Source organism: Acipenser ruthenus, chromosome 27 (genome assembly GCF_902713425.1).
Source record: "Acipenser ruthenus chromosome 27, fAciRut3.2 maternal haplotype, whole genome shotgun sequence".
NCBI lineage: Eukaryota > Metazoa > Chordata > Actinopteri > Acipenseriformes > Acipenseridae > Acipenser > Acipenser ruthenus.
In genome coordinates this window covers 24,600,036-24,620,728 of record NC_081215.1, presented here as the reverse complement: position 1 = coordinate 24,620,728, position 20,693 = coordinate 24,600,036, and the positions used below count along the sequence as shown (strand labels likewise).

The window sequence follows — 20,693 nt, the reverse complement described above, 5'->3', positions numbered from 1 at the left end:
GTGTGTGTGTGTGTGTGTGTGTGTGTGTGTGTGTGTGTGTGTGTGTGTGTGTGTGTGTGTGTGTGTGTGTAAATGAAATCCATTCCAGACCCAAACGGGTTAACCGCAGTTAATTGGATCAATGGCTAGTGCTGAGCAAGATGGTTCAGTTAAAGACCCTTCCAGACAACGCAAGCTGTCTACTACCCTGCCTGAAAGAGCAACTTTTATTGATTTTGATATCTATATATTTTATTTGTCGCTTGAACGCGGGTAAACGTCCCGAATCGCTGTCCGAAGCAGTTTATGGTGCTAAAAAGTGAGCCAGTCCTTTATTCAGCGTCGCTTGTCAATTGCTAGGGAGGTGCCTGAGTTTTGTTGTAACTATACACACACAACTTCAGTGGGAAATTTCCAGCTCGGATGAAAGAGACGGGCATTAACAAAAAGCTGTATGCTAAAGAACATAAAAAGAAAATAAATATATTTATATACTGGATCCCTGTACAGGAAGGACTGGGATTCGGTGCTTATAGCATTTTCTTTTGTAACTGGGTGGTTTATTTTTTTCTATAGAAGAGAACTGAAGCAGCAGCAACAGGTAAGTGCAACACAATGTAGCGCTTGTTTTCTGCAGCTACGTTAGACTTCTTGTTCAATGTAACTGATACTTGTTTAGGTCAAGTCTGTGGAGTTCTAGGCTATTGTATTGCCGCATATTACTGCAACATTGTACCCCTTTATTTTGTGGGTCTGCTAGACAGCATTAAGCCTTAATAAAAATGAATGCTGTACAGCTAATGAGAAACATATGAGTTGTTTTGAAGTAACTAATTGCTAACATGTCAGTGGGAACCATTGACACATTTCAGTTTTAGTCACAGTGTAACGCTTAAATCGGACAGCAATTTTTAATTACTATAAAAGGCTTACTGTCTATCAAAGTGGCTTAAGTGTAGAATACTTTTGGACCATTATTGTCTTTTTGCATTGATATCCACACAATATTTATTTATTCATTTGATGCAGCAAAGGTAAATTAAACTTGAAGTCTGCACTGACAAGCACATAACTATTGAATTAAATATCACCAGGCGTCAATTTCTGACGAGATATCAAAATATTTTAAACCTGGATAATTAGATGATATGATTACATTAACGTTTTCGGGGGGGGTTGCACTTTTTTTCGGCGCGTTTTTTAACGTAAAAAAAATAATAATGAAAAAAAAACATTTATACGTGCACCTTTTAAATTTGTGTAATGCAAATAAGACTATGATAACTTTTGGTTTAATGGAAACCTCTTGGTTAAAATTATATATTTGTATTTTCATGTGCCCTTATGCTCCTTTACGCTAATTCGGAGTGCGTACTGTGGGTTGCTCCTGTCCTTTTTGTGGGGGCCCCTGTTTCATGCAGTCGTGGGCATTATCCTGAAATGAGCTCGCTAAACTGGAAAATGAGGATTTGTGACCTCACAGGAGACAGCGGGTCTGAAGGTTGCAGCGTAGTATACAAAACAGTGCAGTGTTTCATATACTTTCAGCACGGAGATTTAGGCGAGCCCTAGCCATAATTAATATTTAAACGTCTCGCCAGACCAGTTTTAGCCTATATATCTGACAGAGGAATGTGCATACAAATGGCCAGTGGCGATTTGTGTATTTGAAACATTCATGTAGTTATTAATTTTAGCTCACTACCTCCCCAACAGTACTTAACCATGTCCCAGCCCATTCCCCACTCCTCTCCTCTCCCTTTACAGCGGCTGCTCTAATACACACTGTATCCCAAAACCTAATCATTTCTATTGTATGAATATGCCACTCATTATTTATTTTAACACAACAGAAGGCAACACAAACACTTAAGAGGAATCACCCGAAAGCCTTGTGTAAATAGTATTCTGGATGTAACAGCGAAAGACCTGCTTAGAGTTTTAGCCATTATAATTATCTTCCCGTGCATTTTCCTTAAGCAAAAAAATAAATAAAAAAAATAAAAATAAAAATCAAATTTCTGATGCACTTGAATGAATTGTAAATACAAGTAGAGATTTGTACTGTACTGATTGGTGCTTTCTCAATACTCTAAAATCACCCCTTTTTTCCTTTCTAGGCTGCTCCATTTGAAAACAGAATGCCCTTGAAACATTTGATCTTGTGAAAGGACTTACTGGTTAGGTAACTTTCCTGTGCCAATACAGCTCTGCAGCGGAGCAGGCGGGGCTGCACGTTGTTTTGGCAGCAGACATCGGAGAGAAAAAAAAAAAAAAATACATTTAACAAGTTTTAAATCACCCAGCATTAATTAATAACAGCTAGTGCTATTCTAATAGCTCATTGAAATAGTCTAGCCTTGCCAATTTTAATGTTTGGATTCAGGGTTGGGAGAAGGACTGCAAGTGAAGGGTTAAATATAACCTTGAGCAGATCCTGTTCTTCATGCAGGTTAGGTGTCCAGCAGGGTTTAGCTTTGTGCCAATACATTATTAATCTGAAGCTGTGGTATTATTACAAAGAAGGGTAATGATAAACTTGTCGCTCACTGTTGAAGTAATATTCCGGTAAATATTATCTGTGCCCAGTAGATAAAGGTAATTGTCTGATTTCTGCTTGGCTTGTAAGAGTTAGGTTGTCTTTTACAGCCTTTGCGTGCACAGTGCAGTTAAAGGGTCTTGGTGAAATGCATGGTGGAGTGTCTCATTAAACAGATTTGCACTGTGCTTGATAAACACTCCTTGTTCTTTTGAAGGAACCCTTTTTCCTCTCAGTGATTCTTGCATCCTGTCGGGCACCGCTTCCTGCTTTAGAGATAGCAACAGCTGGTTGTGCGTTTAGATGTTGACCGCCTTGAAAAACAAAATGTGACCGAATATCAATTGGAATGTTTTTTTTAACCTCAGCTCAATCTTGGGTTTTTAGGTGGCCCTCATCATGCACGTGCTTTCCCTGTGCGAAACAAACCTCTGCAGTATACTGAAGCAATCTATTCCTTGGACCAATCTAATGGGAACGCATAATCTTCCATTATACTTGTCATAAATAAAGGTTGCAGGCTTTTGCAAGGTAACTTAGTATCTTGGCTAAAATGTGTATAGAAGCTGCCATTCATCTTAGGTTTTGCTAAAATGAAGCTGTTCCCTAAGGGGGAAACATCTGAACTTGTTCTGTTATTTCCTCAACACAAAATATTCAAATAGCACATTTGTATTGTTTGTGTTCTGAGAAGGACATGGCAGCTTGTTTTGAATTCTATTTCTTTTCTTCTTTTTTTTTTTTTTTTTTTTTTTAAAATACTCACTCACTCAATGCGGGGATCATGTTGTGTTGGAGAGTATACTGCCAGTCGGAACTGCAATCTGGTTTGAGCTGATTGTGTGAAAGATGGAATGAGGGAATTTAAACCTCCAAGGAGCTACAAGATGTTGTTTGCATGTGCTCTAATTATTCCCTTTTTCCCCTTGTGTGGGTCTAACTTCTTAAACTGTCGGTCTGAAATGCTGGTCTTTAAACTCTATTGGCTGCTTTCATAAACTACTATGGTCTCAATATTGGATGAAAAGAACTAAGAACCAGGGAGAATGATTGCAAGACTATTATACAGCAAGTACCTTGTGACTAAGATACAAGCGGTATGGCAAATGCCTTTCGCTTTTCTAGTAGGATAATGCTATTGACCTTTGTATTGTTGCATACCTTTCGATGAGCATGTGAAATGTTTTAAATTCCTACTTATCTCTGGTCACTATAGTTAGTGGAAGGTCGTTATCTAGGAGGACAGGGGAATTGTTTTGTTTTCTGCCAAGTCATTTTCACAATCCTCTTTGCACTTTAGAGCTAGCCATTCCCCAGGGTTTTCCATAGAAAAGAAACGTAATAAAACAAGCTGCTACTTGGTGCTTCATACTTTGCATCCATAGTCCAAGTAATTTCTTATTTGATTCGTCTTTTTGAGCTGTGCTTTCTGTATTGGAGTTGGATCTCTCTGAATATTTTACAGATCCTGGTTCAAGAGGAAAACTCCCATCCCTGCATGAGCTAAAGAAACCTTGTGTGTCATTTTCTTGTCTGGCATTACGATTGAAAGAAATGGGTGTGAAACAAGTGTCCCTTTGTTCCCATGCCTACCAAGGGAATTTAGAAACAGCGAGCTTTCATGGACTCAGTATAGTGAACTGCACAGTAGCAAAACAGAGGACCCTTTTACGGAGGTAGCTGCTACACGGAAATTATACACGCCGAGAATCAGTCCAGCTTGCTGAATGGCTCACTGGGGACGCAGCCATTCCAGTTGGCATGGAGAACAAAAGGAGTGGATGCTATTTTCTGTTTGTTCTAGTGCTCAGTATTATAATTCTTCCACTTCAATTTTTAAACAAACAGTTTTCTAGTCTGAAAAAAGCCTTTTATAAACCAACATCTCATACGTTCCTGGGCTGCAACTGAGATATTATATTAATCACTGTGATCCCAAGTTGTTGACAGGAGTAGCTTTAGCTTTCACTCTCCCATTCGTCTTTCGTAAACTGTTCTGGAAAGAAAGAAATTCGCCCTTGCTTGATTGATTTTCTTCAGAATATGTACCCTGATACTTTAAAAAGCCCCTTATAAAATGTATATATTTTTTCTTCCTCGCAAAAGCTGGCAATATTCATGCATATCTTAAGTGGGGGTATAGAACTGGTTGAAAAAGGCTTTTACACTAGTTTGTGTCATCTTGTTTGCCCATGCCTACATTGTCTTCTATTTGAGCAACCGCGGCTGGTTTACACACTTGAGTATTAGATAGAAAGCAGATTCTCAGTCTGTGTTTTTGTCGTAATAATGCTGGTACCGCCTTGTGTTCCAGGGGTGTGCTGATGAAGCACAGAGCTGACAGGTTAATTGATTGTGTTTATTGACCGCAGGGCTTGCAGAGAGGTCTAGCGATTCAATAGGGCTTGCTCTATTTTGCAGCTGTAGTAGACTTCTTTGTGTGTCGCAAAATTAGATTTTATTGCATTATCTGTATCTTTTCTAACAAGTGTTGCGAAAACACAACTTTGAGTTAAGTTCAAATTTCCAGCTGGTCATGCTGGAGTTATCTGTCCGATGTACATATTAACCATCTCTTTAATTGCATTTCAGGCTTTGTTAAACCACGAAGCCCTAAACACGCTGGTATCCTGGCTTATTCAGACAAACAAGATAGTACACGTTTTCTGGTTAGATTTTTAATGCTTCTATTTTCTTGTAGTCTACATTTTTATTATGTTTACTTGGATCAAGTTTTGCGATCAGTCAACTACTTGGATCTGGACAAGTATAGAGGGGTTGAATGACCTCTTCTCGGTTGTAATTCTTAAGTTTTGTAAAGTTGAATAGACCCTATTGTATTATGAGGTAGAGATCAGTGTACTGTTTGGTAGCCGCTGCATTTGGAGGGACAGATAAAACTGCCCTCTTCCTTGTATTTGACATCCCTGCCTTAGATTTGAAGCTAGAAGAATGAATGAAACTGCAACAAAATTACCATGTACCCACTCCAGCTCTTAAACTGTATTCTGCTGTAAAATGGAAAATGTTTATATATATATATTATATATTTACAGTCCAATCAGTGAGATTAGTCGGGTCTAATACTGGGTTTTATTCAAAACCCTCACCATTGATTCATGTTTGTTTGGCATATGAGGGGAGCTCCCTGTTGTAGGAACATTCTTTGCCCCAGCTTGTCGTGTTCGTTTTACAGCTTTCTCATTAGGACTTTTACGAGGCTTCGACTTGTGCCATTTCACCCTGGCCTTTGGAATGTGCCACATCTCTGTTATGTTGATATTAACCCACGGCACATCTCCTCCCCCCCCATTGTACTGCAGCCAATAGCTTCTGTTTGCTCCTGTTCTAGGACAAGCTGGGCACTGAGCTCGAAAAAGGGATTCCTACAAAATAGCTGAAATTCAAACTGATTTTACTGCCTCTGGGGTACGTCTTTTTAATTTGAATTTATTGTTTTTTAAATCCAGCAATATAGTGCTGGGTTTCAACAGTTCTAGAAAGTGAGGGCAGCACCAGGAGTGGAATTATTTCTGTGGATTTAGTGCAGGCCCCTCTCTGTGTGATGCTGTATATTTTGAAGAGTTTCTCATTCCTGAAGACTTCATAATCGGAGAGACACTGTCTTGCATAACTTTAATGTCCAGCATTTATTTATTTATTCTTTTAAAAAGAACTGACTTTGGAAACCCTTCAGATAAGCTAAGTTTGACACACTGCATTAAGTGTTGCTGTGGAGACAGGTGTTTATTAAAGCGAGCGGAAGAGGTTATGTCATTCATGATATTATTACTTTTTTATAAAGTCTGTTTGAGTCACAGCTGATAAGGCTGTGTCATGTTTAGCGATTGTTCAAGCTGTTCAACCTGCTGCATGCAAGACTGGCTTATTATTACCTGTGTGAGAGTTGCATGCTTGCAAATCACAAAGCTTTTAACTAAACCAAACAACCACATCCATCTTCACATCTTTTCATGGCTTTAAAAACAAAACACCTCATTACAGAGGGCGTTAACCATTGGACTGAGCTGGTGATGTTCCTTGCATTCTTTCAGTCTGAGGCATTAGACCAGCGTGTTTATTGAAGACCGTATCTGGAATGGACTCCACTGCAGTTCTAAAGCTCTGTTCAAGATGTTCCCACATGGAGCATTTCAAAGATCCCAGAACTGCCTGCAGCAGTTGATTTCAAGAAGCTGAAACTCAAAGACAATGTCCTAATTTAACTTCTCAAAAATGAAAGCCTTGCACAGTCATTTGCACTACATTTTACACCACTAAATCTTGCAAGCAGTTGGCAGTGAAAATACACCATTTTTTTATTATGTAACAATAAAGTTGCAGAAAGACTAGATGCATTAAGTAGTGATAATACAGGATACCGGTAAGCCTCAATGGTTTTGTTTTTTGTAACTGGTATTAACAAAACAAGTCACTGCTGCATCTCCCTGCTTGACTGAGGGTGTCCATGGGACAACCAGTTAGCTCATGGGGCTTGATTCTTAAATATTCTATAATACACTAACACACACATAGTTAAAATAAGATGGTACCTTGAGTCTTTACCTCTGTTAATAGCCTCCCTCTTTGAAGTAGCAGATGTTTACTGTGGCAGTCATTTTGGTTTCTTTGGTGCATTTTTCCCTCAAAATGTGCAGCTGCTGGTTGATTTAATGGATTGTGAGAGGCATCACATGTAGTAGATAGATACCCAAAAGGTTACTAATGCATGTGAACTTTGCATCGTACAGTCATGAATAGATTCAGTCAATAATTATTTTGTGTGGAACAATCCATCTTTTTTTTCAGCAGTGCCGGGGGTTATCCATTGGAAATGTTTTGTTTACAAGAAAGAATATAAGAAAGAAAGGACAGTGCAACACTTCATCTCTGATCAGCTTCTTTTGTATAAAAAAAAAATGCAAAGATTTTGGCAACCCTTTTGAGTAAGGATGCATAATAAAAAGTAATAATGCATCTATACATTTGTTATGAAGTATGTTATACCCATTTAGATGCATAATAATTATTGGCGGTGTTATGAAAATAGCTTTTTAACTTGCCGTAAATCTTTTTAAATGCGTCCTATTGCAGTTGTTATCAACTTACCCATTTAATATTGGGTCATCCTAACACTCTTTAGAATCTTCAGCAGTTAAATATGTAATCCTGTTTGTCTTCTAATTACAGAAACTCAATAAAAGTGGCTCATACATTACTAATCGGGCAGTGTAATCAGTATGCCAATAATCGCTGATTACTGTATGTATTGACATGAGCAGGGCATGTTGTTTGTTCAGTAGTGTTTTTAATAAAGTCACATGCTTGTTTATGAGTAACGGATGAGGGTGTATATACTGCAGCTGTATCTTAAGGAAACGGGAGCGCATTGTAACCCTGGACAGTCGTCTTCTGGATATTCTGAGGCAAGCAGTGTGTAAAGAGGATTTTGTTGTTGAGACTGGAGCGGAGGGGGAGGTTCATGCCTTATTGTATAAGCATGGGGGTGATAAACTGGCACAGTCCCAAGAATCTGGCCTTCCAGCCCAGCCTAAATCTGTCCAGGAGAAGGATTAAAACCTGGCATCATGGGATTTCAATTAGTTTAGAATCCCTGGTCGTGCTTGTTTTACAATAGATGTATTTTTTTTTTTTACAGGGTGTTAAAGACATTTTGAATGTTTGCAATTTCCAAGCTTGAGGTTCCGCACCACTCGCCACTGTTGGAACAAAGTCTGGTGTCTAAGGCAGTGGAGTTAGCGATTAAAAGAATCAAGAATCGGTTAGCTGTAGGAGGCTGTGAGGTCCAGTGGTTAAAGAAAAGGGGCTTGTAACCAGGAGGTCCCCTGTTCAAATCCCACCTCAACCACTGACTCGTTGTGTGACCCTGAGCAAGTCACTTAACCTCCTTGTGCTCCGTCTTTCGGGTGAGACGTAATTGTAAGTGACTCTGCAGCTGATGCATAGTTCACACACCCTAGTCTCTAAGCTGCCTTGGATAAAGGTGTCTGCTAAATAAACAAATAATAACTGTATAACACTGTATGAAACTTATAACGTACATCTGAACATTCATGGTGAACAGTTTCGTAGTACTAGTCATTCTGACTAATTGATTATAAACTGGCAACAGAGATCAGGTTACGTTTTTCAGATAGATGGAGTCCTTTGGAATGTATGGTATGATGGGCTTAATATTTTGTGAATTGACTGATTTCACTGAAATGGATGCAGTATTTAAGAAACAAAAGAAACAGTACTCCTTTGCACTGTATTGATGGGATCATATAACGTTTATAGCTTGGAGAAAATTGCAGGCATCATTAAATGAAGAATGCAAAAGGGGAAGTAATATCTTGATTCAGTACAAATATAAATATCATATAATCCATTGCAAGTCATCTTGTCCCTCTGGATAAATCATGCAGTATCCATGATTTATCCTGTATGATGTTTCATTGTGATGATTGGAAATGATATTGAAAAAAGAGAATTGCACTCCAGATTATACAGATCAATTGTACTGGGACATAATGCTACGGTTTCCTAAATTAATAAACACGTCTACTCATTTCCTGCACTGCAGACATTAGAATGAACAAGTTAGCAACAGACACGCTTTCGTGATGTGGCAAACGGATGTAGTGTTGTATTAGTTGGCTAAGGCTGAACAAACAATATAGGATTTATTATGGCTTCTATTGCAAACTAACCCCAGCAAGGACAGTTCAGTTAAATTAAACTGTAATGCTTTTCAGAGGCACTGTTCTATATAAACCAGCAGTGATGTTTGTAGTGGCCGCTACCTCCTACTGAGAAGCGTCATCGAGATAGACATGCGTTATGATCTGCATGGAAGTTCAGCAGATGTATTGGTCTGATGAACTGCTTGGTTTTGACAGTGAAGGTCACAAAACGGTTGCGTTCACCACTGTTCTCTGTTTCAGTGTTCGTTGAGGCGTGTTGCGTTTTAATTGGCAGTAATCGATCGAGAGACTAATTTTATAGATGGCCCTATTTGGCATATTTGTGAGAAATATCTTGTGCAGCATTCTTTCCTACGTTCTTTCATGGGCAGTCTTGCAGTTTAAACTTTTTTTTATTAATGTTTTTATGTGTGTAATAATACAATAAACGTGAAAGGTGACAAACTGCACAGTTGCCATCGCTTATGTTTCAAATACTGCAATAAAACCATTTTAAAAGATGGAACAAAACACAGATGTTAAGAGTTTGAATCCAGTAGATTCAAACTCTACAATTATCCTTCTCAAACAATTTATTTGAAACACATTTGTACAGCACTCTCTAAACTCAGCACAGGGAGTTATGTCATAAAAAACCCTCTCACGTGACCTAGAAACTAAAAGCTCTGTGGCTAAGATGGCCTTGGCTGTTTATTTATTTATTTATTTATTTATTTATTTATTATTTTTATTTTTTTCTGCAGCAAAGCAGTCGTAGGTAAAACAGTATAAACTCAGAACTAGCATCTCAGGGAATGCAAGTGCCTGTGGGATCCATAACCCAGCAAATCGTTGTTTTGAATTCCTTTGTTTAAGTAGATCTTGATAAATTGAGGTAGGGTATGCACTGTATAAAATCATATAAACCTGTAGGAGTTTTATATTCTTGCCATGCTGTTGGTAGATGGCATACCCAACATCCCTCTATATATGAAGGATTCAATACTGAGACTTTCAGAACCAAACAATTCCAAACTTGGGGCAGAGCTGTGCAGTTGGTGTTTGTACAGTAAAAACAATGTCCCCACAGAAAACCTATTTATTGTGAAATATTGTTGAAAGTAAATACGTTTGATAAGGAAAAAAAAAAGTAATCTATGCAGGATTTGGTCTCCACCAGGATTAACAGTTGTGTCTATTTGCCCACTTCAAATCTTTGTGGATTAAGCCCATTCTTATCATGTAACATGTGAATTATTGCTCTGCACATGTATAGAGGAAAGAGAATACATCTAGCATTCGTCTTTATTGGTGTGCATAAAAATATTATAGTCTTATAGCCAACAAACTGAAATTGCTACAGCAATATATAAACAAATATGCAGGAACACAGCATATGGCAGCGTTCATTTTATCGGTGGTGCTGCTAAACTATTTCCATTCCTCTAAACTCTATATCGTCTCTCATTTGTTTTAGAGCCAGTAAAGGTTGCAAACATTCTGTGCTGTAAAGACACTCCAGTGATGTCATACGAGGGAGACCTGGAGCAGGCTGGCACTGGAGAGAGCTTCTGGGAGGTAAGGAAGTTACAGCCGTGGCTTGTACACCAGCGTTGGCTCACAATGAAGTGACCCCCAAAGCCTAAACTTGGGTTTGATCCAAAATGCCTAAAGGAGGCCCTTCGCACTGCAGATGGAGACTTGCTAGATTCCATGTAATTGTATGTAAAAATAATGTGATATCTTGTAACAATTGTAAGTCGCCCTGGATAAGGGCGTCTGCTAGAAATAAATAATAATTAGCACAATAAAACAGAGCTTTGGAGCTTTTTAAATGTGATCACCTCTAGACTTGAAATCAGCCTGTTTTGTAACCTATTCTCAATTCCCTTGCAGCAGCTTGTCTTTCATGCGTAAGCACAGCACACACAAATTATGCACCTGCTTAAATTCTAGGGTCCAATTATCTGTGAACAATGCCCAACGAAAGCATTGATCTTATCAAGGCTTCAGAAACCACATGGCTTCTGAACCGAGGTTTGATTTGTGGGGGGAAAAAAAAGAATATGTATGCAGTTTATATAACTAGCTTGCTTGCATACTAAATATAAGTCAGTGTGTTTATATTACATAACAATATTGGTATAAACATCACATGCTTATTTTTTCAGTTTTTGCTTTCAGCGTAAAGTTTATAAAATATCTTGCTGTTTGCAGCCCTCCTTTTCTGAAAATGGGCCTGTAAACATGATTTACAAACTGCATGCATGTAAAACTTTACATATTGACTTGGACCTGTGAGTAAAAACACTACTGAAATTAGGAATTTCTAAATGGCAAGGCTTAAACAACATGAGAAATTAATTTTAAACATCAAAGTTTAAAGATTAACAATGCTTAGAAGAGAGGCAGAGGTTGGTTCGTGTGGTTTTACAAGTGCTTTACAGAACTTCGGCAGGTGTGATTTTTATAGAGCATTCTGTACTGTCAAGTGAGTAATTTAAGCTCTAATCTTTCACTGTCAGCCAGGGAATTACAAAAGGACAGTGAAACGGATTGATGACGGCTACAAGCTGTGTAATGAGCTGGTCAGCTGCTTCCAGGAACGAGCGAAAATCGAGAAGAGCTACGCCCTGCAGCTGACTGACTGGTCCAAGAAGTGGAGGAGTGTCATTGAGAAAGGTGGGAAGCAGGGTAGAAACTGTGGCATTCACAGCACCTTCATGAAGGCTATCGAACACTGTATAACAACAAGCAGAGTCCAAACCACTTTGAATGCTGACATAGGGTGCATATTCGTAACACATGTTCCTATAATGTTGCAAGCTTAACCTTATATAATGGATAACAACAATTGCAGTAAGTGTTCTACCAGTAGCAGAAACACACTTGCAACGTGTGTGTGTGTGTGTGTGTGTGTGTGTGTGTGTGTGTGTGTGTTTTTTTCAGTACCTGTACAATCGGTTTGTAATGAAGGTTATGCGTTACCGAATAGCACAGAAAACAAATCCCTTTGTGTACTGTCATGTTGTATGATGTGACTCAGGATGTGTGTTTTTTTTTTAACACTAACAGTTTTAGTAGTTTAGAAATGCATGAAGCTCTAGGTGACCTTAGATTTGAATAAGGGTTTGAGTTACTTTAGCACTTAAACATTTTTGCTCAATTTCACAAAATGTTTCCCTCAAGCTAAAAAAGAGAACGTAATTCTACCCAACGTTGCGAACGCCAATCTCATTTCTGTGAAGCCGAGGCCTCTGGAGAGAAAGCCCCTGGCACTGACCCGCTCTGCCACCCATCGCCTCTCTCCTGTTTCAGGGCCGCAGTACGGCACGCTGGAGAAGGCCTGGCATGCCTTCATGAACGCTGCAGACCGGCTCAGTGACATCCATATGGAGCTGAAGAGCCGCCTGGCTGTGGAGGACAGCGAGAAGGTACACAACTGGCAGAAGGACGCCTACCACAAGCAGATGATCGGGGGCTTCAAGGAGACCAAGGAGGCAGAGGACAGCTTCCGTAAAGCACAGAAACCCTGGGTCAAAAAACTGAGGGATGTGAGTCGGATGGATTCTTATTTAAGTTTTTTGCTTGGTGACTATTTTTTTTAGCACAGTAATGACTCTTGAGCTTTTGAAGGCTGTATCTTTTATCCAACTTTTTGTTGATGTTTGTTACTCCACAGATATTCCACTTACTCTAATGTTATACTGCATTAGTCATAGTAACAAGACTAAAACCTGAGCTGTTTTAAGCAGCATCTTGGTCTGGGCAAAAAAATACATAAGCATTTGTTATGAATTTCTTCTTATTTTTGTACTATAGGTAGCTTATGGTAAAACCTGTAATGGTTTTTTATGTCTTGAATTGGAATATACATGTTACTTGAATCCAAACGACGTATTTTTCATATTCAAAAACAAAAATCCTTTACCAAACATTGGCAGAAGCAATAGTCATAACAGGCTCCTTTTGTCCCCAAGTATTGTTATCCCTTACTTTTGTTAAACACTCGCTTTCCATATAGCTCTGTGCGATAGGAAATGCTGTCTCCCAGGCCTCATCAATCTTTACGTCTTTAAACAAGACAGATGTGTGCTTTAATGTGCACTGACTGTTCTGTGCTGGAAAGTGCATTTGGTCTGGGCAAGCCGGGCTCAATTTTTTTCACAAGCACAAAAAAAAAGTTTGGTAAATACAGTGCAGAGAGTTGAAAACATTTCTACTCCTCCCTGATTACAGAACTGCTTAGTCCTGTTCTGTTTCATCGCTTGCTCTTGCTCTTATTGTATTACTTGTACTGTAACTCTTGCTCTTATTGTATTACTTGTACTGTAACACTTGAAATGTATTTGCTTACGATTGTAAGTCGCCCTGGATAAGGGCGTCTGCTAAGAAATAAATAATAATAATAATAATAATAATAATCGCTTCTAACCTATTTGATTACATTCCGTCGAGTGGTTCAGTACTGATTTGGTGGTCAAGTGGTTAAAGGAAAGGAAAGGGCTTGATACCCGGAGGTTCGCTGTTCAAATCCCGGCTTAGCCACTGACTCAGTGTGTGACCCTGAGTAAGTCCCTTAACATCCTTGTACACTGTCCTTCAGATGACGTAAAACTGAGGTCATACTTTAAGTGACTGCAGCAGTTGTTGATGCACAGTTTCCCCCTAGTCTCAAAGTTGCTTTGGATAAAAGCGTCTGATAAATGACTAAATAATAATAATGACAAACTCATTCCTAGGTCGAGGCTGCAAAGAAGAGCTACCACCAGGCCCGGAAAGAGGAGCGCACTGCACTGACGCGCGAGACCCACGCCAAGGCAGACTCCTCCGTGTCCCAGGAGCAGGTGCGCAAGCTGCAGGACCGGGTGGAGAAGTGCACCCAGGAAGCTGAGAAGGTGCTCATTTCATATACTATAGGAGTCTCTGCAAATTACTACCTGCTTTACTGTCCTCAATAGCATTCCAATCTACTGTATACTGCACCCAAAATAAACATTGTGATCATTACTCTATAGGGGCTACATTCTATTCCCTGGAAACCCTAGCAGTGGTCTGTATGAATGTCCTACCATAGAATTATTTGCTGGCTTTCCTTTTACTATATAGTACAGGAGTGACTAAAGATGGCCCTTCTAGCCCTGGTCTTTGTTCCAGCCCTGTTCCAAGTTGTTTAATTAAACCTCTGTCCAGACCATGAAGTAGTTATCTCATTGTACCTGTTAAACCTGGAGTGGAATGGCCCTCCAGGACTGTGATTGGAAACCCCTAATATAGTAGCTTATTTCCTGACTTGAACTCTTTGACATCGTCGTCTTCTTGCTCCTAGTTTACAAGTCCTATGATTACTGCTGCAGTCCAGACTGAGAGGAGACTTTTTTTTTTTTGTTTGGGTTGTGAAGCAAGTACAGTAATGCTAAATGATTTTCTTTAGGCAGCACCATGGCTACAATGCTGATGAACTTATTGTTTGCTTCAAACTTCATACACCCAGGGAGTGTTTGGTGGCACACGGGAGTTTCACTAATGACTAATGCAGAATATGCACTCCTTTTAAAATATGCCGACGTCATCCCTGATCTGGTGACCCATTTGTTCTAGACCAAGGAGAAGTATGACAAGGCTCTGGAGGAGATCAACAGGTACAACCCACGATACATGGAGGACATGGACCAGATCTTTGAGCTCACCCAGGAGGCTGAGAAGAAACGGCTGCAATTCTTCAAAGAGGTCCTTATGGATGTTCACCAGCACCTCGACCTCTCCAGCAAGGACAGGTAACTCAAGACCTATGCTTGCACACAAAGCAAACAAGTGCTTCCAATGTTTGTCTAATCAGTCCTTCCCATGTACTGTGTAACTTTTATTGGCTACTCAAAGTAGCCTGTAAACTCTTAACTTCCTCTTTGTTGAAGGACAGCAGAATGAACCTTTATTTATTCTTCAGGCCTGCCTGCTCTAGTTTTCCTATTTGACTTGTCATTTATAGAACTCCCATAGCATGTGTGTCTGGAGTCAACACAGTCAAGGTAGTTAGTGTTTACCCATGCTTTGTGCTCCATTCTTTTAAATAGCAAACTGAAATCGTTGGGTGTGTTTCACAAGTGTTGAAGTAAAAGCTGACGAAAGCAGTGAAAAGATTGGCAAGGATGCTTTGTTTGGGCGGTGGAATGCTGAATATCCCACTTGGAGTAAATCAGCTTCAGTGGTATTAATATCTTTTGAATACTAGTCAACAAAGCACTGTAAACGAACCAAAGTGACTGCAAATTCAATGCTCTCTGATTTCAGCTTCCGCTCCCTGTACCGAGACCTGAACCAGACCATTGTGGCAGCCAGTGACCAGGAGGATCTGAAGTGGTGGAGAAGCACACACGGACCAGGCATGAACATGAACTGGCCACAGTTTGAGGTAAAGCCTGTACCCCTGTACCTCTGAACTCTGACTGCTTAACTGGGTTTTCTGCAGAACTTACCCCCATTGGTGCAGTCACGTGGTGCACTACTAACCACTTTGGGCCAAGATGAATTCACCAAAGGTTAGATTCACAGTCCCTGATTTAGTTATAATCTTAGACTGCCTTACTAGTGAGTAGTTCAAGATTTAGTGCTAATCTGGGTCTGTGAAACCAGTCGGGAATCTTTCACTTTTGCACTTGGGCATATTCTAACCCAGGGCTCCAGGTGAAAGGGCGTTAACCCAGCGTGCCACCTCTGACTCGTCTGCACTCTTGACAGGAGTGGTCTCCCGAGGCAACCAGGTCGATCAGTCGGAAGGAAAGAAACAGCAAAGCAGAGGATGTTGTGACCCTGACCAACATTGTACCCGCTGGAGAGGAGATCACACAGACAGCACAGGAGCTGAACAGGTAACTGGAGCAGAGCGGTGTGTGTGGGTGTGTTCGCGACAGCTTGCTAAGCAGTGTTTTCTCACATGCACAGTCTGTAGGGCTTCATACCGGTAAAGGGAGAATCTTGGCTTGGGATTCATAGCAAGACTAAAGTCAGTACTTGTTTTTGTTAATATATTTGCTCCCTCCAGGCTAATTATACAGATAGCCAATTCCTGCTCCACAGTAACCAATTAATTACACTGGGCCTGTGGGTACCTGAGTGAACATCTCTCTATAGTAAACATTTATACTTTTTTAAAAGTCAACAACGAGCTCACTTCATCATTAACTTTGAGCATTTTTATGAATAGTTAGGTGTTTCTAAGGTAACTTAAATGCTTTAGTGTAGAATTAATGACAGACATGTGCTACAAGTCATTGAGTGTTGCTTCACTGTGGAAAAATGTGTTTAAATTAATTCTTGGTTGTATTGCCCAACCTAATGGGTTCAAATAAATAATAATTACAATTCCTGAAGTAAAACTTGGATTTGACCACTTTATTATTTATTTATGTTTCCGTCTGTCTCATAGTAGGGCTTCATGACCATGCATGTGTCTGATGTTTTAAATCTACAGGTCTAATGTAGAGGATGATGATAACCGTTACTGTGAGAGCTTATCAGATCAACCCGAACAAACGTTAGTAAATACCATTCCATTATTTGACTGACTACACAATCTGATCTTGCTACCTGAACCAATCATCACCATCTTGGTAGTGGGGACTTCACCTGCTCTCATCTGTCTGCTAGGAAAAGAGGGAAATCACACTGTCTGGAGTTCTGCTATCCCTTTACATTAAAACTGGAATTGCATTATCTATGTACATGAATGTTATAACATGTATTCAACCCGTGTAAAACTAAAGGAACTTCTTATCCTTCTAGACAATTTGTTTTCAACCTATCAAATTTGAAATCCTTGTCCAGTTCAAGTTTTTTTTTATTCTTTAACTTTACTATGAAGTGATGCTTACAGAGGAGGATGGTTTCATTGGTAAAATACTTTATTTTTCCTCTCCTCTCTTTTTCATTTTTAATATGCATTTTTGGTCCATGTTAAATCCGTTCCGCACTCCCTTAGCCTCGTCCTTCATTTGAACTAAACTGCTTGTTGCTGACTCTCCTCCTCTTCCTTTAGAAGCGCCAAAGATTACTGCTCGGACTGGTCCGATGAAGAAAGCCCCAAAAAATACATCGGCACCAACGGTGTGGAGGAGGACGTGAAGGTACCGGGTGTGCGAGTAAAAGCGTTGTATGATTACATGGGGCAAGAGGCAGATGAGCTGAGCTTTAAAGCAGGTATTAATCCACTAATGCTTGTTAATGCTACTGAGGCACCAGACTGTCTTACACTGTTTATATTATTTAGGGCGTTTGCATGTGAGCCTCATAGTGAACCGTTAAGTCACTCAAAGGAGACGCCCTGCAATCAGTAAGGGTGTGTCTCTTAGTGGCTTTGTTTTTTTAGAAGCTTTTAGTCACCCTATAGAATTAACTAAGTTTGCATTGTAACGTTGAATGAAACATGCTGATTTAATATTATATTAACATATTGAATTATATACTGCTTTGTAGTTTTCCATATACTTAACGCAAAACTGACAAAAATGGAAAAATGTGACATTTCGAAATCTTGGGTGATATCATTTTATAGTTTTTGTTTTTGTATTTTTTTTTTCACAATGCCAAAATTCGAGGTGATGCAGAACACACATGAATTCACAGTTTGATAAAAGCATGTCAAACTGCAAAAATAAAAACTAAAGATTCCTTTGAGGACAGGCTACTTTGTAATTTATTGGAGCATTTTTAACTGCCATCTACCTGTTATTTTTAATTTTCTCTAACTATCTTGTTATGATAACTTACTCTAAGTTAACTCTAAATATATCAACCTTGTGTTCTGATTTCTTCAAAGAAATTATTTGGTATTTAATGGGTTAAATCAGTAATGCCAAAATCTTGTGTTCTAGTTTCTACTAGGGGCGATGTATTGATCCACTCATTAGCCTTACTACATACAATGAAAATGCAGTGAAATCGGGAATGGTGATATTAAACTCCACCACTTTTAGATAATTAAAACAATGTCTATACTGTACGTTGTGAGTTTCAAAATATTAAAATGAATAATACATTCCTCTGACATATTGGACCACGCTGAAATCGTAGGTTTAACATGCATGCAGTGTGTCTCTTAGTTGAATAACTGGCTGTTTTTGTGCAGATAATAATAGATGTTCTTGTCAAAGAGCTTAATAAGTTAACTTGGCAGTTATTGCATTTTACTTGGCAGCAATAACTGAGGAATACTGACTTTTGTACTTTGTAAATTAGAAAACTATTCAATTAAGGGTCCTTTGCACTATCAGTTTGGGTAACTAATTACATATATTGTTCTACAAATTAAAAACATTTGTGACTTGATCTAGTTTGGAAAGATTTTTCTGTGAATAATGTGCATTTAATTTTACAGGCAGTGAAAGCCAATTAATCTATTGATCAAAAATTAAGATTAACACTTAAACATTTCAGATTCTAGGAATGCATTCTGCAATACAATATGCGTTGCCACTGGCTTTGGGCAGTCTCAGTGGCTTACTATGCTGTGTAATGGACAGTGACAATGCATTCAAATCTGGTGCCACCGTGAAAGCACCATGCCTGCAAAGGCAGGGGAAATTAAGGGTTGATGATGAGTTTTGTTTTCATAAAACCTTAGTGTTTGAGTCCTAGCATGATAATTTGGAAAGGTAAGTTGTTAAATCATACACTTTGTAATATTTGAATGCATGTGTCCTCTGTTCCTGGTTTCAGTGTAGATTTCTGCAGGTTTGAGTCTTTTTGATAATTTGATTAGCTTTGGATACTGAAGAGCAGTAGGCTTCTTAAGGTATTGTCATCCCAAAGCCCTGGCAGTCAGAAGAAAACCCAAGGGAATTGAATGCCAGTGCCGGGTATGGCAGCATGAAGTAGGAACACTATGTAATGTTTGCTATTCAAAGGGGAGGGGGAAACAGTTTTCTAAATATACAGTATGTGTATTCTGTGAACAGTCTTGTTTTGCCTTTTTGGTTGCTGTGGTAACAAGTCTCCCTTTCTGTCTGGAAGGTGAAAAGTTAATGAAGATTGGGGAAGAGGACGAGCAGGGCTGGTGTAAAGGTCAGCTTGAAAACGGACAAGTTGGACTTTATCCTGCTAACTATGTTGAGCTGATCGGGTCGTGATGACCAGTTCCTGACATCCTGCAGCCGTTCATATCGAGGCCAACGAGAGACCGAGAGACAATAACTGATCTTTGAGTCAGAGGGGATTTCGACTCCCAACCCTGAAGCTAGTTCCAGGTCATGTGGTTGAAGTTTTCTGAATTGTACAAACCTATTGAATGCAAAACCAAATAAATCCAGCTAATTCCATTGCGAAGCAGGACACTTCTCAAGGATGTTGCATGATGGAGTATTTCTAGCTTGGGTTTGCAGCCACTTTTCTATATATACCGCTGAGACGCTCAGTGCCTTTGGTAAGTCCAATTTAGTCTGTACTGATGCTGCTCCAAGTCCTTCCTGTCATTACACACTCGTCCTTGGAAGTTAGCAGATTCAGGGTTCGGAAGTCTAGTTACAACCTCTGACAAAGAAAACAAACAGTCGGATATTCCTTTTACAAAGTCTGTATATAAATCTCTGAAAAGTCTTGATATCAGAAACCACAGTTACTATCCACGGTTTCTATTGTTTTTTTACTCTGTGTGTGATTTATAATTACACAGCCACAATGTATTATGAGAGACCATCAATACTGTACATGCAATGCAATACTGTACATTATTTTTTTTGGGGGGCGAAGGGGGCGTAAAAGATTAATTCATAAATATTCACAAGTATATGTCTAGAGCGGAGAAATGTGTTTTTTTCTTCTAACATTTTTATAGTAACGTAGATTTTGTTTGCTAACAAATAAATTGAAAGGCAGAATGGTGCGCTAGCCTTTCATGCTTGTTAAATATTTAAAATTGGATTCTCTGGATTTCCTACTGAACAGGTTTTTACATGGATAATTTACAAGTGATGATGTCCTGTACCAAATTATTAGTTAAATATGCTGTTTCATCCCATATTGCTTTACCTAGGGATTGGATTCTTGACACTAGCAGTTGATGCTGCTATAGGGAAGCCAGACCTGCCTTTCAGCTCAATGTTCAGTGCTTGCTTCAATGTAGCTTTCAGGTGAGGGTTTTGGACTGGGATAATGGGGGCTTCGGATCTTGATTCAACTGTCTGCATCACTACACTCTTGGGGAAGAAATAAAAAGTATTTAATTCAGTTGCTGATTTTTTGAGAATTTTATTTTGTCCCTGAACTTGTTTTTTGAAGTTAAGTTTGATGCCTAAACTGTTTTAAATATGTTTATCTAAAGTGTTCGGCTGAATTTTTAATTTTTGAAACAACCATCTAGATTACAGGAAAGCAGGAAAAATAACTCTGCTGCATATATTTTGAAGGACTAAAAACTTTTTTTTTTTTTAAACTGACTTTTGTCATTAATCCACTAATAATTCATTTTGAAATTTGGGGTGCAGGGGGAGTAATTA

The 20,693-nt window shown here is 39.1% G+C and overlaps 1 protein-coding gene across 4 annotated transcripts; it reads left to right on the top strand.

Moving 5' to 3' along the window:
• Positions 1–151: 151 nt before the first annotated feature.
• Positions 152–20,424, top strand: pacsin3 (protein kinase C and casein kinase substrate in neurons 3). 4 transcript variants are annotated; one of them, XM_034054235.3, is made up of 11 exons: positions 152–298; positions 10,682–10,782; positions 11,730–11,886; positions 12,523–12,758; positions 13,947–14,102; positions 14,806–14,981; positions 15,496–15,616; positions 15,943–16,073; positions 16,676–16,738; positions 17,240–17,400; positions 19,213–20,424. In XM_034054235.3, the coding sequence occupies exons 1-11, from the start codon at positions 286–288 to the stop codon at positions 19,326–19,328; spliced, it is 1,431 nt and encodes a 476-aa protein (XP_033910126.3). In that variant the 5' UTR covers positions 152–285; the 3' UTR covers positions 19,329–20,424. The 4 variants fall into 4 exon arrangements, with proteins under 4 accessions (XP_033910126.3, XP_033910130.3, XP_033910127.3 ...); XM_034054236.3 differs by having other exon boundaries at positions 153–580; XM_034054238.3 differs by lacking the exon at positions 152–298 and adding an exon at positions 5,929–5,947.
• Positions 20,425–20,693: the final 269 nt, after the last annotated feature.